This window comes from Ursus americanus, chromosome 11, assembly GCF_024610735.1.
Source record: "Ursus americanus isolate L20-20 chromosome 11, mUrsAme1.1.p, whole genome shotgun sequence".
Taxonomy (NCBI): Eukaryota; Metazoa; Chordata; class Mammalia; order Carnivora; family Ursidae; genus Ursus; species Ursus americanus.
Genome location: NC_142137.1, coordinates 26,302,902 through 26,323,166, shown reverse-complemented (window position 1 = coordinate 26,323,166; position 20,265 = coordinate 26,302,902). Strand labels below are relative to the sequence as shown.

The 20,265-nt window shown below is 36.0% G+C and overlaps 1 protein-coding gene across 10 annotated transcripts in view; it reads right to left on the bottom strand.

Moving 5' to 3' along the window:
- CEP57L1 (centrosomal protein 57 like 1) overlaps positions 1-20,265 on the bottom strand; it is a 76,404-nt gene that overhangs the window by 7,639 nt on the left and 48,500 nt on the right. For 4 of the 10 annotated variants that reach the window (XM_045798435.2, XM_045798438.2, XM_045798436.2 and 1 more), the window contains exons 2-7: positions 19,499-19,581; positions 15,986-16,165; positions 14,353-14,474; positions 4,015-4,131; positions 1,035-1,112; positions 45-131 (exon numbers count right to left, since the gene is read on the bottom strand). In XM_045798435.2, coding sequence (XP_045654391.2) covers positions 45-131; positions 1,035-1,112; positions 4,015-4,131; positions 14,353-14,474; positions 15,986-16,165; positions 19,499-19,562 — 648 coding nt within the window. In that variant the 5' untranslated portion in view covers positions 19,563-19,581. Of the gene's footprint in view, positions 1-44; positions 132-1,034; positions 1,113-4,014; positions 4,132-14,352; positions 14,475-15,985; positions 16,166-18,115; positions 18,282-19,498; positions 19,582-20,265 lie in introns of all 10 variants that reach the window. The other 6 variants (XM_045798430.2, XM_045798434.2, XM_045798431.2 and 3 more) reach the window with 3 other exon arrangements.

Below are 20,265 nucleotides of genomic sequence, written 5' to 3'. Positions count from 1 at the left end.
TAAAGAAACAAGCATTAGCAAATAAGAATAAAGTATCTGCATACCTTCAAAGACTTCTTCTTCTCCTTGGAGCGTTTTGGATTTGATACTGAAGACATTAAAATTCTATTGATTTCAAGTCCAGTTTGAAGCTACAATATTAAAGAAAAAGCTTTATACAACCGATTTTTAACAGTCTTCTTCAAAAACATTATAATAAGAAATCAGGTCTCAGTTTATGAAGACAAAAATGCTTGGGGCGCCTGGGTGGCTCAGTTGGCTGAGCACCTGGCTTAGGTCATGATCTCAGGGTCAAGAGATCAAGCACCACATCAGGCTCTGTGCTCAGCGCTAAGCATGCTTGAGATTCTCTGTCTCTACCCCCTTCCCCCACTCATGCTCTCTCTCTCTCTAAAATAAGTAAACAAAATCTTTTTAAAAAAGTGCTTTTTGAGGAAGAAAAGAAAACCCCAGGGTGCCTGGGTGGCTCAGTCAGTTAAGCATTTGCCTTTGGCTCAGGTCATGATCATGGGATGGAGTCCCACATAGGGCTCCCTGCTCCGCAGGGAGTCTGCTTCTCCTTCTGCCCCTCCCCCCTCTTGTGCTCTCTCTCTCTCTCTCTCTCTCTCTTTCTCCCACGCTCTCTGAAATAAATAAAATCTTTAAAAAAAAGAAAAGAATACCCCAAATACTATTTTTTTGTATGTGAAAGCTACTAAATCTATTGGTAATTGCAATCATTTTCTTTTTGTAAGAGACTGCATTATTTAATACATATATATCAATCAAACTGAAAACAGTCTATATCAGGAATTATTTCATATACATATACGTCAGAATTTCAAAAGACTACAAGACTTCTTTTGGCAGTGCATCCAAGTATACAAATATACTGGCTGACTAACTGAGAATATAATTATTATAGCAAAAAGAGACAAAACTAACAAGCTAGGAAGCAGAAATTATAGTCTAAAATATAGCCTACAGATAATGAAAACAAACTATAATAAAACATATGTGGTTTATTGTGATAAGCGATATAATGCTCTATTTACTTCAGATGCTTTGTCTTGAAATAGCTTACGCTGGTGTTCTTCTTCCTTCAGTTTTTCCTCTAAATGTTTAATCTTGTCCTGCAAAAGAACAAAAAACTGGGATTATTATACAAAAACTAGAGCCAAATAGCCTTTGTTCTTTTTCTACGGAGAGTCTGTGAGTCTTGATTCTTAGTATTTGAGCAAATTAAAGCAGAAAGTAAGAAAAAGAAATGGCAAAATATGCTACGATTTTTCTTGGCTTTCTTCCTATGCTTCCTTACCTGCTTCTTATATTACATATAAGAAGAACAAACGGAAAGCAAAGAATGTACATGCAAAGATATTATAAACTTCTAGCAACAAAACTGTAATGATGAAATTTTGGGGGGTATTAAAGGTCTAGAAGGTCAAACAATCATAGTCTTGGGTCTCAATGTTTCATCCGAAATATAGACAAATCACAATAAATGTCTATTGTGTGCATATTATTAAGGGTGCAGCTGTTGGAGGAGGGAAGGGATAGGAAGACACATTAGAAATAAAAGAATAAAATAAAAAGCTTCCGCACAGTGAAGGAAACTATCAACAAAACTAAAAGGCAACCTACAGGATGGGAGAAAATATTTCCAAATGACATATCTGATAAAGGGTTAGTTTCCAAAATAATATAAAGAACTTAGAAAACTCAACACCCCCAAAGCAAATAATCTAATTAAAAAGTGGGCAGAAGACATGAGTAGACATTTTTCCAAAGAAGACATCCAGATGGCCAACAGAAACACGAAAAGATACTCAACATCACTGATCATCAGGAATATACAAATCCAAACTACAATAAGATATCACCTCATACCTGTCAAAGTGGCTAAAATTAACAATGTAAGAAATAACAGGTGTTAGAAAGGATGGGGATGGTGAGAAAGGGGAACCCTTCTGCACTGTTGGTGGGAATGCAAACTGGTGCAGCCACTGTGAAAATCAGTACAGAAGTTTCTCAAAGGTATAAAATAGAAGTGCCCTACAAATCCAGCAATCACACTACTAGGTATTTCCCCAAAGGAAACAAAAATACTCATTCAAAGGGATACATGCACCCTGATGTTTATAGCAGCATTATCTACAATAGCCAAACTATGGAAATAGCTCAAGTGTCCATCGACTGATAAATGGATAAAGAAGATGTCTGTGTGTGTGTTTATTTATTCAATGGAACATTACTTGGCCATAAAAAAGAATGAAATCTTGCCATTTGCAATGACATGGATGGAATAAGAAAGTTTTAAATACCAAAGGACAAACACAGTAGAAGGTAACGTGAGAAAAGGTGGCAACGATTTTTTCAAGATAGAAAAGTATGGACTCTGAGAAAAAAACTGAGGGCTTCAGAGGGGAGGGGGGTGGGGGAATGGGATAGGCTGGCGATGGGTAGTAAGGAGGGCACGTATTGCATGGTGCACTGGGTGTTATACGCAACTAATGAATCATGGAACTTTACATCAAAAACCAGGGATGGTGACTAACATAATATAATAAAAAAAATTATTATAAAAAAAAAGATAGAAAAGTAGATGGGTGACTTCCAACCTTACTTTGCAAGGCAGAAAGCTGAAATTTCACTAGAAAGTATAATGCTAAGCAAAATAAGTCAGTCAGAGCAACACAAATACCATATTATTTCACTCATATGTGGAATTTAAGAGACAAACAAGCAAAGGGGGAAAAAAAGAGAGAGAGAGAGAGACAAATCAAGAAACAGACTCTTAACTATAAGGAACAAACTGATGGTGACCAGCAGGGAGGTGGGTGAGGGGATGAGTTAAGTAGGTGGTGGGGATTAAGGAGTGCATTTGTTATGATGAACACCAGGTGATGCATGGAACCACTGAATCACTATATTATACACCTGAAACTAATATTACACTATATGTTAACTGGAATTTATTTATTTTTAAGATTTATTTATTTATTTGAGAGAGAGAGAGAGAGTCAGAGCAGGGTGAGGGGTCGAGAGAGAGAATTCCAACCAGACTCCCCACTGAGCTCTGAGCCCAGTACAGGGCTCAATCACAGGACCCTGAGGATCATGACCTGAGCTGAAACCAAGAGTTGGACGCTCAATCGACTGAGCTACCCAGGTGCCCCTGTAACTGGAATTTAAATAAAAACTTAAAAAAAAAAAAGAAAGAAAGAAAAGAAAAACAATTGTGTAACAATATATGGTGATGGATATTAACTAGACTTACTGTGATCATTTTGTAAAATATAAAAATACCAAAAAAATACAAATATCAAATCATTATATTGTACACCTGAAACTAATATAATGTTCTATGTCAATTTTATCTCAATTTTAAAAAAAGATGGAAAAAAAAGAAAGATATGTTCCTCGTTACTTAAGAGCTCATATTGTACTTAAGGAAACAATAGTAACATACATGAAACAAACAACAAAACAATGAGTATAATTTGACTCAGACCATCTATACACTTACACATATATTATTTTATCTTATGTCTATGGTACAGTTCAGAATTTGAGGACAGTATCATTTCAAAGGGCGAGCTCCCTGAGTGTTGGAGAACTCAAGGAAGGATTCATAGAGGAAGCAGGACCTGGAGAAAGTCCTAGGAAATGGATAACATTTGGGTGGAAAAAGGAGGGCATTTCAGGAGGGATCGAGGATAGACTTAACTGCAAGTGGTGAAACACAATCTTTTCAATATCCTTTAGGCAAATTATCTGACAAATGAAAATGTTCTGCCATTTCAGAAGAAGCCAAAATTACAATTTTACATCAAAAGGCAAGCTCATTCGTGCCATGACAGAATATATTAACTTTTTATCTCCATAGGCAGAAATTCATATCTGGATTACTAAGAGCTGTTAAAGAAGTTTTATACATCAGATTTACTGTATATTCACATATAGGGCCAATAATGCTAACACTAAAGATTTATTCCTGGCATCATCACTTCAAAGAAATAAGTGGAAGCTTACCTCAGCAGTTTTCTGAGTGGTTGTAAGTTTAAAACATTCTTTTTCTAAGACATCAAGCTTTTCAAGTTTTGCTTGCAGCTTCCTATGATCTTGTTCTTTTTCCCTTTGAAGCTGGGCCTGGAAAGGATAAAAGCAAAACCTGAATTTGGCAAGTGATGCCAATGGCTCAAAAATAATACAATTTCTGAGAATTAAAGCACAATACACCTGTCATAAGAGACATGTATATACATATACATACTTCAGGTGCTTATGAGTAAAAAACAAGAAAATCAAATACTTTTTAAAGAACAAACATATAAAAAAAGATGAGCTATATTAGCACCAATGGAACAAACTCTTCTATGCATTTTTATATAACATTTCTTTTTTTTTTTAAGATTTTATTTATTTATTGGACAGAGAGAGACACAGCGAGAGAGGGAACACCAGCATGGAGAGTGGGAGAGGGAGAAGCAGGCTTCCCACAGAGCAGGGAGCCTGATACGGGGCTTGATCCCAGGACCCTGGGATCCTGGCCTGAGCCGAAAGCAGACGCTTAACGACTGAGCCACCCAGGCATCCCTAGATAACATTTCTACTAAGGAAGACATCATCAGTGAAACCTATATTAAATAAACTGTTACTTGTAAGGTGACCAAACCTACACATTGTCTTATCCTCTAATTATAACACAGAAAAGCAGCTATCAGAGGAATAAAGCATACAGAGAAACTGGAGAAAAGGAAAGTTATACATATATTTTCACAACTATACATGGTTTTGTAATGGTATTTATTACCACACTAACAATGTGTTAATAATAGGGACAACTGTGAGAGGGCAGGAGGTATATGAGAATTCTCTGTACTATCTGCTCAATTTTCTATAAACTTAGTACTGCTCTAAAGAATAAAGTCTATTAAAAGACAAAAAACTGAAACAATCAATAAACAGTCTTGGTGACCTGTGGTCTAACATTCAAGTGGCGTTACAGAAGGAGAAAAGAGGGAGGTCAGACAAGAATAATTATTTGAAGGATAATGGCTAAAAATATTCCAAATTTGATGAAAAATATTAACTGATAGATTCAAGAATAATAATAATAAATTTAAAAAAACCCATGCAGAATAAATACAAAAAACCCCACATTTGGGCACATCATTATCAAATTGTTGAAAACCACTGATAAAAGGAAAACCTTAAAAGCAGCCTGAGAAATGATGATAAATTATGCACAGAAGAATGAAGATAAGAATTCACATTAGAAACTATGAAATCCAGAAGACAACTTTGACCACATCTTTAATGTGCTGAGAGAAGAAAGCTGTCAACTAGAATTTTTATATGCAGTGAAAATATCCTTCACCAATAATGGTGAAATAAGGACTTTTCCAGAAAAATACATACTAAGAGAATCCCCAGTATACTTGTAAAGGAAGTACTTTGGCCTGAAGGAAATGACACCAGACATAAAATCAAATAAACACAAAGAAATAAAAAACATTGGAAATGGTAAAATGTGAATAGATATATATTTCATCTTATTTAAAGTGTTCTTTAAAGGATAATTAACCTTTAAAAGCAGAAATAATTTTAAAGTTAAAATTAAAGCAGAAATAATTACAATGTCTTGTGGGTTTTAATCAATGTAGTATTAAGTGTAGGGAAGCTGTAGCACAAAGGGGGACAAACAGAAGCATACTATAGTGAGGACAGTACATTACATTGAAATGTTTTAATACTAACTCATGGGAGAGTGTGGTAAGTTAAGAATAGATATTTTAATCTTACATCAGCTACTAAAAAGAAGGAGGAGCAGGAGAACAGAAGTACCAAAGGAAGAGGCAAAGTCAATAAAATTTAAAAAGAAATCACTAGAGAAGTTAGAAAATATTTTTAGCTGAATGATAATGAAAATACAAAATATCAAAATCTGTGGGATGCAGGTAAAGCAGTTTAGAGGGAACTCGATAGCTTTCATCATAAAATGCAACATTTAAAAGAAAGAATAGACAGGACAGGAATGGCCCAATGGGAGAGACACACAAAGGGCAGTCACAACATTGCGGGTGGATACGTACAGGATAGTTCGATGACGTGGAGCATCAGACGGAGGGAACAGCCAGGAGTCTGCAGGAAAGAAGGAAGAAAAGTCTACAAGAAAAGTAAGGGACAGCAAGGGTCAAACTGGAAATGCCAGTTACAATAACCTCTCAGTGCCAGGTTACAGGAATCCCAGAAAGATCCTGAAGAAACAGGAGAACTACTGGGGGAAGAAAAAGCTGAGCAGCCCCAGCTTGGCAGCCCGAGGGCTAAGCCAGAGGGAAGGGAGGCACCAGAGGGGTTTCCTGGGGCAGCCCGGGGCAGGCAGGGCAGCCTTTCTGGGGGAGGGCATGGCCAGGTGCAGGGCTGCAGTCCTGCGGGGTCATTTCCATACCAGCCCGCCCACCCCGCTGCAGGCTCTTTTCCTCCACCTGGAAGCCCCAGCCCAGTAGACCTCCATCCCCCGGGGCCAAGTCAGCTCGGGGGCCCAGGGCATCTCCAGCTCAGGGAGCCACCCAGCTGAGAGACCGGGGTGGAGGCTCTGATCCGCAATGCCTGGTGTCCTTACAAGAAGAGGAGAGAAGGACAAGATGTGCACAGAGGAGGACCATGTGGGGACACGGCATGGGGAGAAGTTGGCTACCAAGGAGTGGTGCCTCAGCAGAGACCAGCCTGCCCACACGTGGGTGCCGACCTCCCGCCTCGCCTCCAGGACCAGGAGAGAACAGATGTTTGTTGTTCAAGCTACCAGGTCTGTGGTTTGTCACCGAAGCCGGAGCTGACTACCACAGTCCTTTCTGAGACCACTTGGCTGCTGCAAAGAGCCACCAGAATGTCCACACTTCTCATACCCATCCCACTCGGGGCTACTTATCCAAGGAAATAAACTTCTGAAAAGGACATATATACTCCCACTCCTAAGTGTATCGCAGCATGGTTCACACGAGCCAAGACATGGGGACAACCTACACGCCACCCACGCGTGAAGGGGGAAAGATGTAGTCTGTAACACGAGGGTCAGCCACGAGAAAGGACAGCTTGCCATTTGTGACAACGTGGATGGGCCTTGGGCACGTTACGCTAAGTGAGAGAAAGGCAAGTACTGCGTGATCTCACATGCGGAACCTAAAAAATCAGACTCGGTAGCACGGTGGTTACCAGGGCTGGGGAGTTCTGGGGGAAAGACGAGTGGCGTTTAAGGTTCCAAACTTGCAGTAAGTAATAAATACACCACAGAGATCCGACATCGAGTATAATGAGTACAGACAACTGTGTTGTACCACAACCATCAAACCTACTCACACCCTGAGACTTAGTTCTCCCAGCCACCGAAGAGAAAGGGTAACTAAGCCATGTAACAGAGAGGCTAACAATCCCTACACCGACAATCCTAGTACAACATGTAGAAATAAGTCATCAAATTACCCTTGCACACCTTGAATTTACACAATGTTCTATGTCAAATATATGCCATAAAAAATGACCTATACAAAAAATAAATAAATGAAAGAAAGAAAGAAAAAGTTTCAAAATCAATAATCTAAACTTCCAACATAAAAGCTAGGGGGAGAAATGCAAATTAAACCCTATATAAATAGAAGGAAAGAAATAATAAAGTAGAAATCAATTAAGTAGGAAATAACAAAAAAATTTAAAAGTGAAAAAGGTTGCTTTTTTGAAAAAATCAATAAAATTGATAAAAGTGCTAGGTAGACAAATGATTTTAAAAAGAGGAAAATTATAAATTAGCAATATCAGAAAAGAAAGGGGGACATCTCTAAAGACACAAAAAGAAACAAAATCCAAGTAGCTTATACCTGTTAAAAAAAATTTAATTCATAATCTAAAAACAATCCATAAAGAAAACTACAGTCCCAGATAGCTTCTATCAAATTTGAATTCTATCACACACTTAAGGAAGAAGTAATGCTAAATCTTACACAAGGTCTTTCAGAAAACAGAAGAAAGAATCTTCCCAACTAATTCTATGAAAAACAAATAAACAAATCAAGGCATATCTATATAATAACATTCTACACAGCTATAAAAAGTAAAAAACTATTCATACATAAAACAACTTGGATTAATCTAAAAAACTTTATGCTAAATAAGAGAGTACATTTTCTATGATCCAATTTATAAAATTCTAGGACAGGCAAAAACTCTAAGGTAAAATAAATCAGAATAGTAGTTGCCTTGTCAGGAAGTGGGGAGAGAGCAGAAAATATCTTGACAGAGATATGAGAGAATTTCTGTTATTTGGTAGGGCTATGGACTGTATATTTATCTATCAATAATCACTGAACGTTCCACTTAAGATCTCTGCATTTCACCATATGTAAAATATACCTCAATAAAAAACATTTTAAAAACTGTTAAGTCACTGATGTACAATATTTAGCTAGGATAGGAATTTCTAGGTTAGTTCATATAAGTTATATTTTATCTTATGAACTTTATAAAGTGGTTGCTCTTCTGGCTGTTGTACCCTCATTTATAAAACTCAGAATTACCAGGTTTATATATTTTTTCCAGTCTGGTGGATGTGAAGTAGTACCTTGTGCTGTTAATTTGCATTTTCTTAGTTACTAATGAGAATGATAATTCTTCTATAAATGTACGACTATTTGTGATTTCTTTTTTCCTGCAAAATGCCTCTTCACAACTGGGCCCATTTTTCTACTGTTTTGTTACTTTTTATAACTTGTTTAAGAAATTGTTCTCCACGCCAAGGTCATCATGACATTGTTCTGCATTTGCTTTTAAAAATTACAAAGTTTTGTCTTTTACATGTAAATCTTTAACCCACCTAAAATTGATTTTTGTGTACAATGTAAGGTTGGGATCCAATTTCATTTTTTTTTTCCTCACACAGCCAGCCAATTTTCCTAAAACCATTTACTGAAGTCTATCTTTTCCCCACTGATGTGCAATGGCTTCCTGTTGTATATTATTTCCATGTTGAGTGAGTTTGTTTCTGAGTATATTCTATTCCTTTATTCTGCTTGTCTATCCATACAAATATATTAATTTTGATAGAATTTCAATTTGTTTCAATATGTAGTAGATCAGGACCTATTCTTCAGAATAGTTTTGCTATTCTTGGACCTTTGCTTTTCCACATAAATTCTGGAGTCAACTTTATAGTTCCTGGAAAAACCTATTAAATACCTGACCCATTAAAATCCAGTATTGACCGATAGTGTTAACAATTTCCAAAACAATGCAAAAACCTTACAACCCTTAGCATTTTTTTCAGTTTTTTCTTTATTTTTAAGTAATCTCTACACCCAACATAGGGCTTGAACTCACAACCAAGAGTTGCATGCTCTTCCAATTCAGCCAGCCAGGTGCCCCAAAACCTTCCAACACTTTAAACTACATTTAACCCTTCCTAATTTATAAGCTATTGCTCTCATTAATTTTAATCCTTTATATATCTTCAAACCACATAAAACATTATTATTGTTTTATACAATATTCATATAGATTTACTCATCTTCATTGCTCTCATTTCTTTCCTGCATCTCTGACCTTCCCTCTAAGATACTTTTCCTTTTGTCTGAATAATATCCTTTAGTGTTTCCTTTAGAATGGATCTCCTGGTAACAAATGATCTCAGTTTTTGTTAGTCTTTAAATGTCTTTATTCCATCTTTCTTTTGTTTTTTTTTTTTTTTTTTTTTTTTTAGATTTTATTTGAGAGAGAGAGTGTGTGCACATGTGCGCACGAGAAAGAACAGGAAGGGGGGACAGAGGGAGAGGGAGAAGCAGACTCCCCGCAGATCAGGGAGTTGTGGGGCTTGATCCCAGGACTCTGGGATCATGATGTGAGCTGAAGGCAGATGCTTAACTGACTGAGCCACCCAGGCGCCCCTCATCTTTATTTCTAAAGGATATTTTCCCCAGGTTTAGGATTTTTAGATTGGTAGGGATTTTCTTTTAATACTTAACTATATCAATCCATTGTCTTCTGAAGTCAGTACTTTCAGCTGAGAAGTCAGCTGTCACTTTAATTGTTGTCCCTTTGAATGTGATCTTTTCTCCCCCACAAGCTTTTAAGATTTTATGCTTGTCTTATTATTATGTGTCTAGATATATATTTCCTTTTATTTATTCTGATTTAGTTTTATAGGTTTTATGGAATTAGTTTTCTTGAATATGTGGTGTGATTTTTTTTTCATCCATTTTGGAAAATTCTTAGTCACTATCTCTTCAAATATTGCTTCTTTCCCATTTTCTCTCCTTTCCTAGTAGAACTCCAATTACACTTAAGTTTGACCTTCTCACTCTAACCTACATCTCTTGCTCTCTTTTCTGAATGTACTTTCATTTTGCCTCTTTGCTGATCAGGATGATTTTGCCTTCCAGTTCACTAATTATCTCTTCCAAACTACTGTCAGATCCATCCATTCAGTTCTAAATTTCAGATACTATATTTTTCAGTTCCATAATTTTTATTTGGTTCTTTCTCAAATCTGCTCTGCCATTTTACGGTTTCCAATGCTTTCCTGAAAAATGTCAATCCTATCTTTTATCTCCTTGATTATAACAAGCATAATTATTTTATTTTATTTTTAAAGATTTTATTTATTTATTTGAGAGAGAGAGCAAATGAATGAGTGGGGGGGTTGGGGGGAAAGAGGAGAGAAACTCAAACAGATTCCATGCTGAGCGCAGAGCCCCATGCAGTGACTGATCTCACAACCCTGAGATCATGACCTGAGCTGAAACAAAGAGCCAGACACTTAACCAACTGAGCCACCTGGGTGTCCCAAGCATAATTATTTTAAAGTCTGTGTCTTTTAGAGCCAGTACCCAGCTGGAGCTAACTTGTAAGAGTAATTATATAGTCTATATGCTATTTCTTTTCATAGTGTCTTTTTTTCTTTAAGTAAAATTTACTTAAATTCCAGCTAACATACAGTGTAATATTATTTTCAGGTGTACAACAGTGATTCAACAGTACCATGCATCACCTGGTGCTCATCACAACAAATGTACTCCTCAATCCTCAACATCTGTTTAACCCATCCCCCTTCCCACCTCCCTTCTGGTAACCATCAGTTTGTTCTCTATAGTTAAGAGTCTGTTTCTTGATTTGTCTCTCTCTCTCTTTTTCTCCTTTGATCATTTGTCTCTTAAATTTTGCATATGAGTGAAATAATATGGTATTTGTGTTGCTCTGCCTGACTTATTTTGCTTAGCATTATACTCTCTAGTTCCATCCATGTCATTGCAAATGGCAAGATTTCATTCTTTTTTATGGCCGAGTAATGGTCCATTGTATATATACACACATATATACATAAGTGTGCGTGTGTGTGTGTGTGTGTACATACATCTTCTTTATCCATTCATCAGTTGATGGACACTTGAGCTCTTTCCATAGTTTGGCTATTGTAGATAATACTGCTATAAACATCAGGGTGCATGTACCCCTTTGAATTAGTATTTTTGTTTCCTTTGGGGAAATACCTAGTAGTGTGATTGCTGGATTTGTAGGGCATTTCTATTTTATACCTTTGAGAAACTTCTATACTGATTTTCACAGTGGCTGCACCAGTTTGCATTCCCACCAACAGTGCAGAAGGGTTCCCGTCTCGCCATCCCCATCCTCGCCAACACCTGCTGTTTCTTATGTTGTTGATTTTAGCCACTTTGACAGGTATGAGGTGATATCTCATTGTAGTTTTGATTTGTATATTCCTGATGATCAGTGATGTTGAGCATCTCTTCATGTGTCTGTTGGCTATCTGGATGTCTTCTTTGAAAAATGTCTACTCATGTCTTCTGCCCACTTTTTAATTGGATTATTTAATTTGGGGGTGCTGAGTTTTCTAAGTTCTTTATATTATTTTGGAAACTAACCCTTTATCAGATATGTCATTTGGAAATATTTTCTCCCATTCTGTAGGTTGCCTTTTAGTTTTGTTGATTGTTTCCTTTGCCATGAAGAAGCTTTTTGTTTTGATGAAGTCCCAACAGTTTATTTTAGCTCTTATCTCCCTTGCCTCAGGAGACATATCTAGAAAGAAGGTGCTACATGGGGCGCCTGGGTGGCACAGCGGTTGAGTGTCTGCCTTTGGCTCAGGGCGTGATCCCCGCATTCTGGGTTCGAGCCCCACATCAGGCTCCTCCGCTATGAGCCTGCTTCTTCCTCTCCCACTCCCCCTGCTTGTGTTCCCTCTCTCGCTGGCTGTCTCTCTCTGTCAAATAAATAAATAAAATCTTTAAAAAAAAAAAAAAAAGAAAGAAGGTGCTACAGCCAATGTCAAAGAAGTTACTGCCTGTGTTCTCCTCTAGGATTTTAATGGTTTCCTGTCTCACATTTAGGTCTTTAATCCATTTTGAATTTATTTTTGTGCTTGGTGTAAGAAAGTGGTCTAGTTTCATTCTTTTGCATGTTGCTGTCCAGTCTTCTCAACACCATTGGTTGAAGAGACTGTCTTTTTTTTACTGGATAGTCTCTCCAGCTTTGTTGAAGATTAATTGACCATATAGTTGTGGGTTCATTTCTGGGTTTTCTAAACTGTTCCATTGGTATGTGTCTATTTTTGTGCCAGTACCATACTGTTTTGATCACTATAGCTTTGAAATACAACTTGAAGTCCAGAATTGTGATGCCTCCAGCTTTGCTTTTCTTTTTCAATATTACCTTGGCTATTCGGGTTTTTTTGTGGTTCCATATACATTGTAGGATTGTTTGTTCTAGCTCTGTGAAAAATAAAGTGGTATTTTGATAAGAGATTGCATTAAATGTGCAGATTGCTTTGGGTAGTATAGACGTTTTAACAATATTTGTTCTTCTAGTCCATGAACATGGAAAGTTTTTCCATTTCTTTCTGCCATCTTCAATTTCTTTCATCAGTGTTCCAGCAAGGAAGAAGTAAAACTTTTACTATTTATAGATGACATGACACTCTATATAGAAAACCTGAAGGACTCTACCAAAAAACTGCTAGAACTGATAAATGAATTCAGTGAAGTCACAGGATATAAAATCAATTTACAGAAATCTGTTGCATTTCTTTCTTTTTTTAAAATGTTTTTACTTAAATAGGCTACACGCCCAATGTGGAGCCCCATGTAGGACTTGAACTCACAACTCTGAGATCAAGACCTGAGCTGAGATCAAGAGTCGGACACTCAAGCGACTGAGCCACCCAGGCACCCGTTACATTTCTGTACACCAATAATGAAGCAGTAGCAGAAAGAGAAATTAAGGAATCAATCTTATTTAACACTACACCAAAAACAATAAGATACCTGGGAATAAACAAAAAGGTGAAAGAACTGTACTCTGAAAACTATAAAACACTAATGAAAGCAATTTTCATAGTGGCTTAATTCCTTCTGCCTGGTTATGTCTGATTGCAAGTTTTTCACTGTGTTAAAGAAATGTTTATAGAAATAATTTGATGTCCCCAGGAACATTAGCTATCCAGGATCACTTTAATCCAATTTCAGACACTAAAATTTTCTGGATTACTCTGACAGAGTTGTAATTTGGGTAGTTTTCTTTCTTGTTCACCTTTACAAAGCATTCAGAGCACAAGCGATTTATCAAGGTTCCTATTCTTGATAGGCCCTGGAATCTAACTTCAACTTCTTAATAGCATTAAGAAGCATTATTTAGCTTTGAAAGCATTATTTAGGGGCACCTGGGTGGCTCAGTCAGTTAAGCCTTCCACTCAGGTCATGATCTCAGGGTCCTGGGATCAAGCCCCGCATCGGGCTCCCTGCTCAGTGAGGAGTCTGCTTCTCCCTCTCTCTGCCCCTCCCCCCTTCATGTGTAATCTCTCTCTCTGCTGTCTTTCAAATAAAAAAATAAAATCTTAAAAGAAAAGCATTATTTAGCCTCTCAGTGGACTTTTCTGGAATCAGAAATTCCCTAAGAAGGATGAGGCCTGAAATCAACCTTTCTGGAGGCCAAACTCTTTGGATTTAAGTACACACACAGATTTTGAATTGGTGATTTTCATGACTTCAATAACTCCAATGCCTTTATGTATTTTTCACTTTTCTTCCACCCTCCCTGTCTCCCTTATCTCCTTTCTTTTCTATCCTTTCTCCTTCCTTTCTTCCCTCCCACCCTCCCTTCCTTCCTTCGTCTTTAATATCCTGCCCGGTTTTTCTTGTTTTCTTCTACAGAAAGCTTGGTTCAAATGACCTACTCTGCTTCACTGTAAGTGGAAATCTCCCAAAATAGCTTTCTATCCTACTTAAGATTATGATACAATTTTCCCATGACATTAAATATTCTTCAAAAACATATTAAGTTATATTATATTCCTATAGAAAATGTGTTTACCTGTTGTTCTAGGATCATATTCTTCTCTCGTTCTACATTGAGAACCATTCTCTTTGTATATTCTAGTTGCTTCTCTAGAAGAGTACAACGAGACTGAGCTGAACTTAACTGTATAGTAATATCTGTGAAAAAGAAAAAGTAATAATGTCTGGATTATCACATAGATCAGAGATTTGGTAATCACAAGAAATACATTATATAAATTCAATCAAGAACTAAACGCTCAATGTAAGGAGGGCACGTATTGCATGGTGCACTGGGTGTTCTACACAACTAATGAACCATCAAGCCTTACATCGGAAACCGGGGATGTACTGTATGGTGACTAACATAATATAATAAAAAATCATTAAAAAAAAAAAAAGAACTAAACGTTCAAGGATTCTTTAGTTCTAAGTACTGACTCTGTAAGTGTTGTGGACATACATTTTGTGAATATCTCATTAACTACATAATACTAGTTTAACATTGTCTTCCCCTAAAAGACCCACAGGGCAAACTTCTGAAAGAGTAAAATGTCAGTGACTTGTGGAATGATAAAAATCCTGGCTGTTCCTGGGAAATGACATTATCTGGAAAAAGAGAGGACCAAAAGTCTCTTTTCTATCAATGTATTTTTCTCTTTCAGGCAACTCAGGTATATGCAATCTTCCATTCCCATTTTCTCTGTTCTTGACTACTGATAGCATAGTTATTTCTTAAGAAGTAAGCAACCTCTTTCTAATCCTTTAATTTTTTACTTTCCTCAGCTCTTTATTCCAGTTTTGTCTAATTACCTCAGAAAAAATTTTCTCATTTCTTCACTCTATTTATAAGTTGAAACACGAACTTGAACCTTATTTATGAGGGTAAATGTAGTACAAGGAAAAAGAAAGCCATACATCATGAGGTAAAAATTATATAAAGAACTTATGTTTTAAATCTCTAAAACTGAAGTCCAGATGTCTTTTTCAAAACTTCCACAGAAACCTGTACTTACCTGTCCACTTGCTCTAATTAATCTTTTTTTTTTTTTAAAAGATTTTATTTATTTATGTGACAGAGAGACAGCCAGCGAGAGAGGGAACACAAGCAGGGGGAGCAGGAGAGGAAGAAGCAGGCTCCCAGCCGAGGAGCCCGATGTGGGACTCGATCCCGGAACGCCAGGATCACGCCCTGAGCCGAAGGCAGACGCTTTAACGACTGCGCCACCCAGGCGCCCCTAATCTTTCAAGTTAAGAAAATTTTTTATTCATTTTTATGGTCTCCGTATTGTTTAATTACTAGTGTTGCTTTATATTTTCAAATTTTAAAAACCAGTGTTGACTGAATATATAAAGTATTTCAATTATATTATAGGAAAAACTAGATTTTGTTGGTATTCTGAAAATATTCTAATATCTAAACACAATCTGTCTAAAAACTTAATTTGTCTTTTAATCTCAAGAATTTATGAACTGGGATAATATATAATAGAAGTAAGCTCAAAGTGCTATCTTTTTAATGCAAATATCAAACTGTCTGTGAACAAGGCCTTAAGGTTTGAATATATATAAGAACAAAGATATTTGAGTAAATCTTAGACTGGGCTTTTTATTTTCAAGTTGTAAATTTTGATAACTCCTTGTTTCTGAGAACTATAGAATTTCCTTACCTTTTTTCTGCTTTACCAGTTCCTGGTGTGCCAGATTTCTCTCATTTGTTTCTTTCTCCAAGGCCTTTTTATATTGTGCTGCTTCTCTGGAAAGAACGTTTAGGTTATCCTCAGCTTGTGTCCTCTCCAACTCTAAACGATGAATCTTTTCCTGAAGAGTTTTTAAAGCTAAAATAAGAGCTGTTGGAAAAATATCTGCTTGTTACTTCAGTGAAAATTTTTGAACACTTACATAGTAGCAATAAAAGTGAACAGCATATTTTTGTTAGTGAGCCAGAAAAACATATAATATATATTCCTCAAAAAAACACTAAAAAGCTATAAAGAGGGACAAATTTTTTCTAACATATCTTCTAAAAACTATTATGATTCATGATTGTGTTTAGTAATTTTCTAGGTTTGAGATAGCTAATAATCAAAACTTAATTCAATAAAATAATTATCTTCAAATAATGTACAGTCTAGGAGGCATAAGAGTCTGTATGGATAAAGAAAATTAAGATGTAGTGTCATTAATTAACATGGAAATTTAGGTTTAATGTCAAAGGTTTTTCTCAGTTCTTGATATGTTCAATTTTAGTTAAATCACAAACATTTGTTTCTTTGTCTAAGATATAGTATAAATAATCAGAACGTATGAGTTAGGATACAGTTTCTTTCACCAGAGAAAAAAAATTATGACCTAGTGGTTTAACTCACATCAGGCTTGAAAGATTTTAAGTGGTACACATGTACTACTGTGATTTTTATACAGCTATATTAATATCATCATGATTCGGGTATGTTCGGAGTTACAAAATTTTCAAATAACACTTTCTATTCAGTTATAACTTCAAACTATAAAACTGGAGTGGAATGGAACATAAGTAAATGTTATAGGTTAATTTTCATATGCCAGCATACCTCGTTTTATTGTGTGTCACTTTATTGCATTTTATAGATAATGCATTCTTTACAAATTGAACAATGGTTTGTGGCAACCCTATGTAAATCTACCAGCGCCATTTTCCCAACAGCATTTGCTCACTTCATGTTTCTGTGTCACATTTTGGTAATTCTTGCAGTATTTCAAACTTTCTGTTATTATTATATTTGTTATGGCAATCTGTGATCAGTGATTATGACTCACTGAAAGCTCAGATGATGCTTAACATTTTTTAGCAATAAAGTATTTTTTAGTTAAGATATGTACCACATTGTTTTTTCAACACAATGCTATTGCACAATTAATGGACCACAGTATAGTCTGAATGAACTTTTATATGTACTGGGAAACCAAAAAATTCATTTGACTCACTTTATTGTGATATATTTGCTTTATTGTGGTGGTCTGGAACCGAACCCATAATATCTCCAAGGTATGTCTGTAGTTCATTTCCAATTAGAAAGATGTTTGCTAGAGATTGCCATTTGGTTCTTTTTTTTTTTTTTTTTACAAATGAGATAAAGAAATTATATTTATTGTTCTTTAAATATGCAATACCTGGTTTGCTGATTTGGAATATTCTTGTGGTTTTTTACTCCACAGAGCTAGTCTATTTATTAATGGTAACCATTATTATAGAATATTAAAAAGCAAGGTGATAACCAGCATTTTAGAAGGTAATCTGTATGGCATAGGTATGCCTGAAGTCATAAAATGTTTTCTTAATTCAATTCTGATATCCTAAGTTTATATTTTAAAAGTTACAATACTTATATTTTGTAGTTATTCTAATGTACTAGCTTCCCAAGGAATTTTCAAGGGTAATTTTGGAAATAGGCAACTTCTGAATTTAATCCTTGAATAAGAGACAACTTTACTTAATTCAATAGTATTCAAATCATCTAGTTTAGAAGGATTACAAATCTGACCTTTGATTCTTCAGAGTATTTTCTTATTTTCTTGTGATTTTTTAGGATAAAATTGTAATTATGTGTCTAGCTTGTTAATCTTCACCTTATAGCTGAAGAAGCCAAAATAAAAAATGTTAAATAACTTATCTATGTTTATGGAAACTTTAAGCAACAGAGTCAAAATTAATAGTTTTGTTAAGAGAAACATGATATTATTTTCTACATAAAAATGTAAAGCTTTATATATTTCATATCATTCCCCTAATTTTAAATATGATTTTATATTAGAATTACCTTGGCTATTTGGACTATGAAGCATTTTAGGAGCAGTAACTTCTAAGTTTGCAGAGTGGTGAGTCTGAGATGATTCATAATTCTGGCTAAATGATGGAATAAACACTCTTTCTGGAGGTTTAAGATAGCTTCCTACCATACTATGCATTAATTCAGAATCCATTATCTGTAGAGAATAAAGGAATAATATAGTATAGCATCATTCTTTTCTATTTAAATGGCAAAAATTCAGGTAAAACTTAACATAAATACATAATCATATACTGTGGCATTGTTTCTTTATGAAGTTAATTATCACAAATTCAATTATAATAAGCTCATCAATACAAGAAAGAAAAATGACTATTTACTGTAAAAATAGTATGGATAATTCTGCCTTATTTTCAGTGAGCATATGCTCTGGAGTGAGCATTAATTATATGGTGGTGTGAATTTGCTGGTTTCTCAGTTGATCATAAGTTCATATACCTCTCATCATCTGAGCATCTCTCTACAAACAGTGTGACTCTAGGGTTCTTACGGCAAGTACATATTCTAAAATACAACATAGCTTTGAAACACAAGCCACCCATATAATCCAATCCTCAAAGACTGATTGTTGAATTCCAATGTACTGGCTTCTTAAGGGATTTTCAAGGGTAATTTTGGATATATCAATCTCTGAATCTAATCATTGAATATGACACAACTCCATTTAATGTGCCAGTATTTTTTTTTTTAAGTAGGCTCTACACCCAGTGTGGAGCCCAATGTGTGGCTTGAACTCAGACGGTGAAATAAAGACCTATTTTGAGATCAAGAGTTGGACACTTAATCAGCTGAGCCACCCAGGCACCCCAATGCACCAGCATTTTAATCATAATTTAGAATCTCTCTATCTGAAGAATCTACAATAGCTCTGTCATTCTGGGCGGCTTTATTTAATTTTAACGTTTTATTTTTTAGGAGAGCCCTTTCAATCATTTTAGCAGGTAGTTTTTTTGTCTAATTTTCCCCAAATCATTTCTTTTCCTCTCTGTAATTTAAATACTTCAGAAAAGGGGCGCCTGGATGGCTCAGTCGATTACGTGTCCGACTCTTGATTTTGGCTCAGGTCATAATCTCAGGATCCTGAGATAGAGCCCTGCATTGGGCTCCGTGCTCAGCAGGGAGTCTGCTTGAGATTCTTTCCCTCTCCTTCCCCTACTGTCCCTCCCCAAGCTCACACACACACACACACACACACACACACACACACTCTCTCTTTCTAAAATAAATAAATAAATCTTTAATAAAATAAAGTTAAATAGCCTAGGAAGCTTTGCTAGAATATTTGACGCTCTTTGATCTTGAGAAGCCATGATTTTTTGCTATTGTTATTAGTATCAGCTACCGTTTACTAACCATGTCTCCATTCCTCCAGGTTGTTGCTGCTCAGATACTGTCTGCTCCCCATGGGAGACTGCATCTATCTAAGTTGCCGTTCCCTCAAAAAACAAGAGAGCAAAGTTAGTCACAGCTGGCTCACAATGAAGTAGAGTTAGGATCCCAAAGTACAGAAGTTCTGAACATGGTTATACATCTTCAGAGAGAGGTATGTGGCGGAAGCTATCCCAGGAACCTTGGAGATACTCAAGATATCTTAGTTTTTGGCTCCTGGTAAGTTCCTCCAATAATAAAAAGAGTGAAATTTTGCCATTAATCACTATGCCCTGAGGTCTTGGGAGGACTCTGCTTCCTCTTTGCCAAATATAATATTTATTTTACAAATCGGATTTTGTACCAGTGAAAAAACAAATTCAAATTTGAGGTTTTTAATGTAAATGGAATGACTACTTAGAAGATGCCAATAAGTTAAACTTGGACTAAAGTTTATTTAAATTAAATGTGTAAACACATCTTAAAGTGGGGATAAGCAGAATAACAACCCACTGGTAGGTGAAGAAAAAGGAAAAAGTATAGAAATGAGAGGAGACACGCTATGCTGCTCAGTGGATGTCATTGTAATAGAGGTCCCAGCTTAACCCTTACAATCTAGTCCTGTGTTACAAACCCATACAAACCCAGTGCATAAACCCAGAAGTTTATATACATAAAGAACTGTGGCATTCCGGGAGAAAAACTCACTCTGAAGGAAGATGAAAGAAGTACAGAAAGCTTGATCCAAAGTC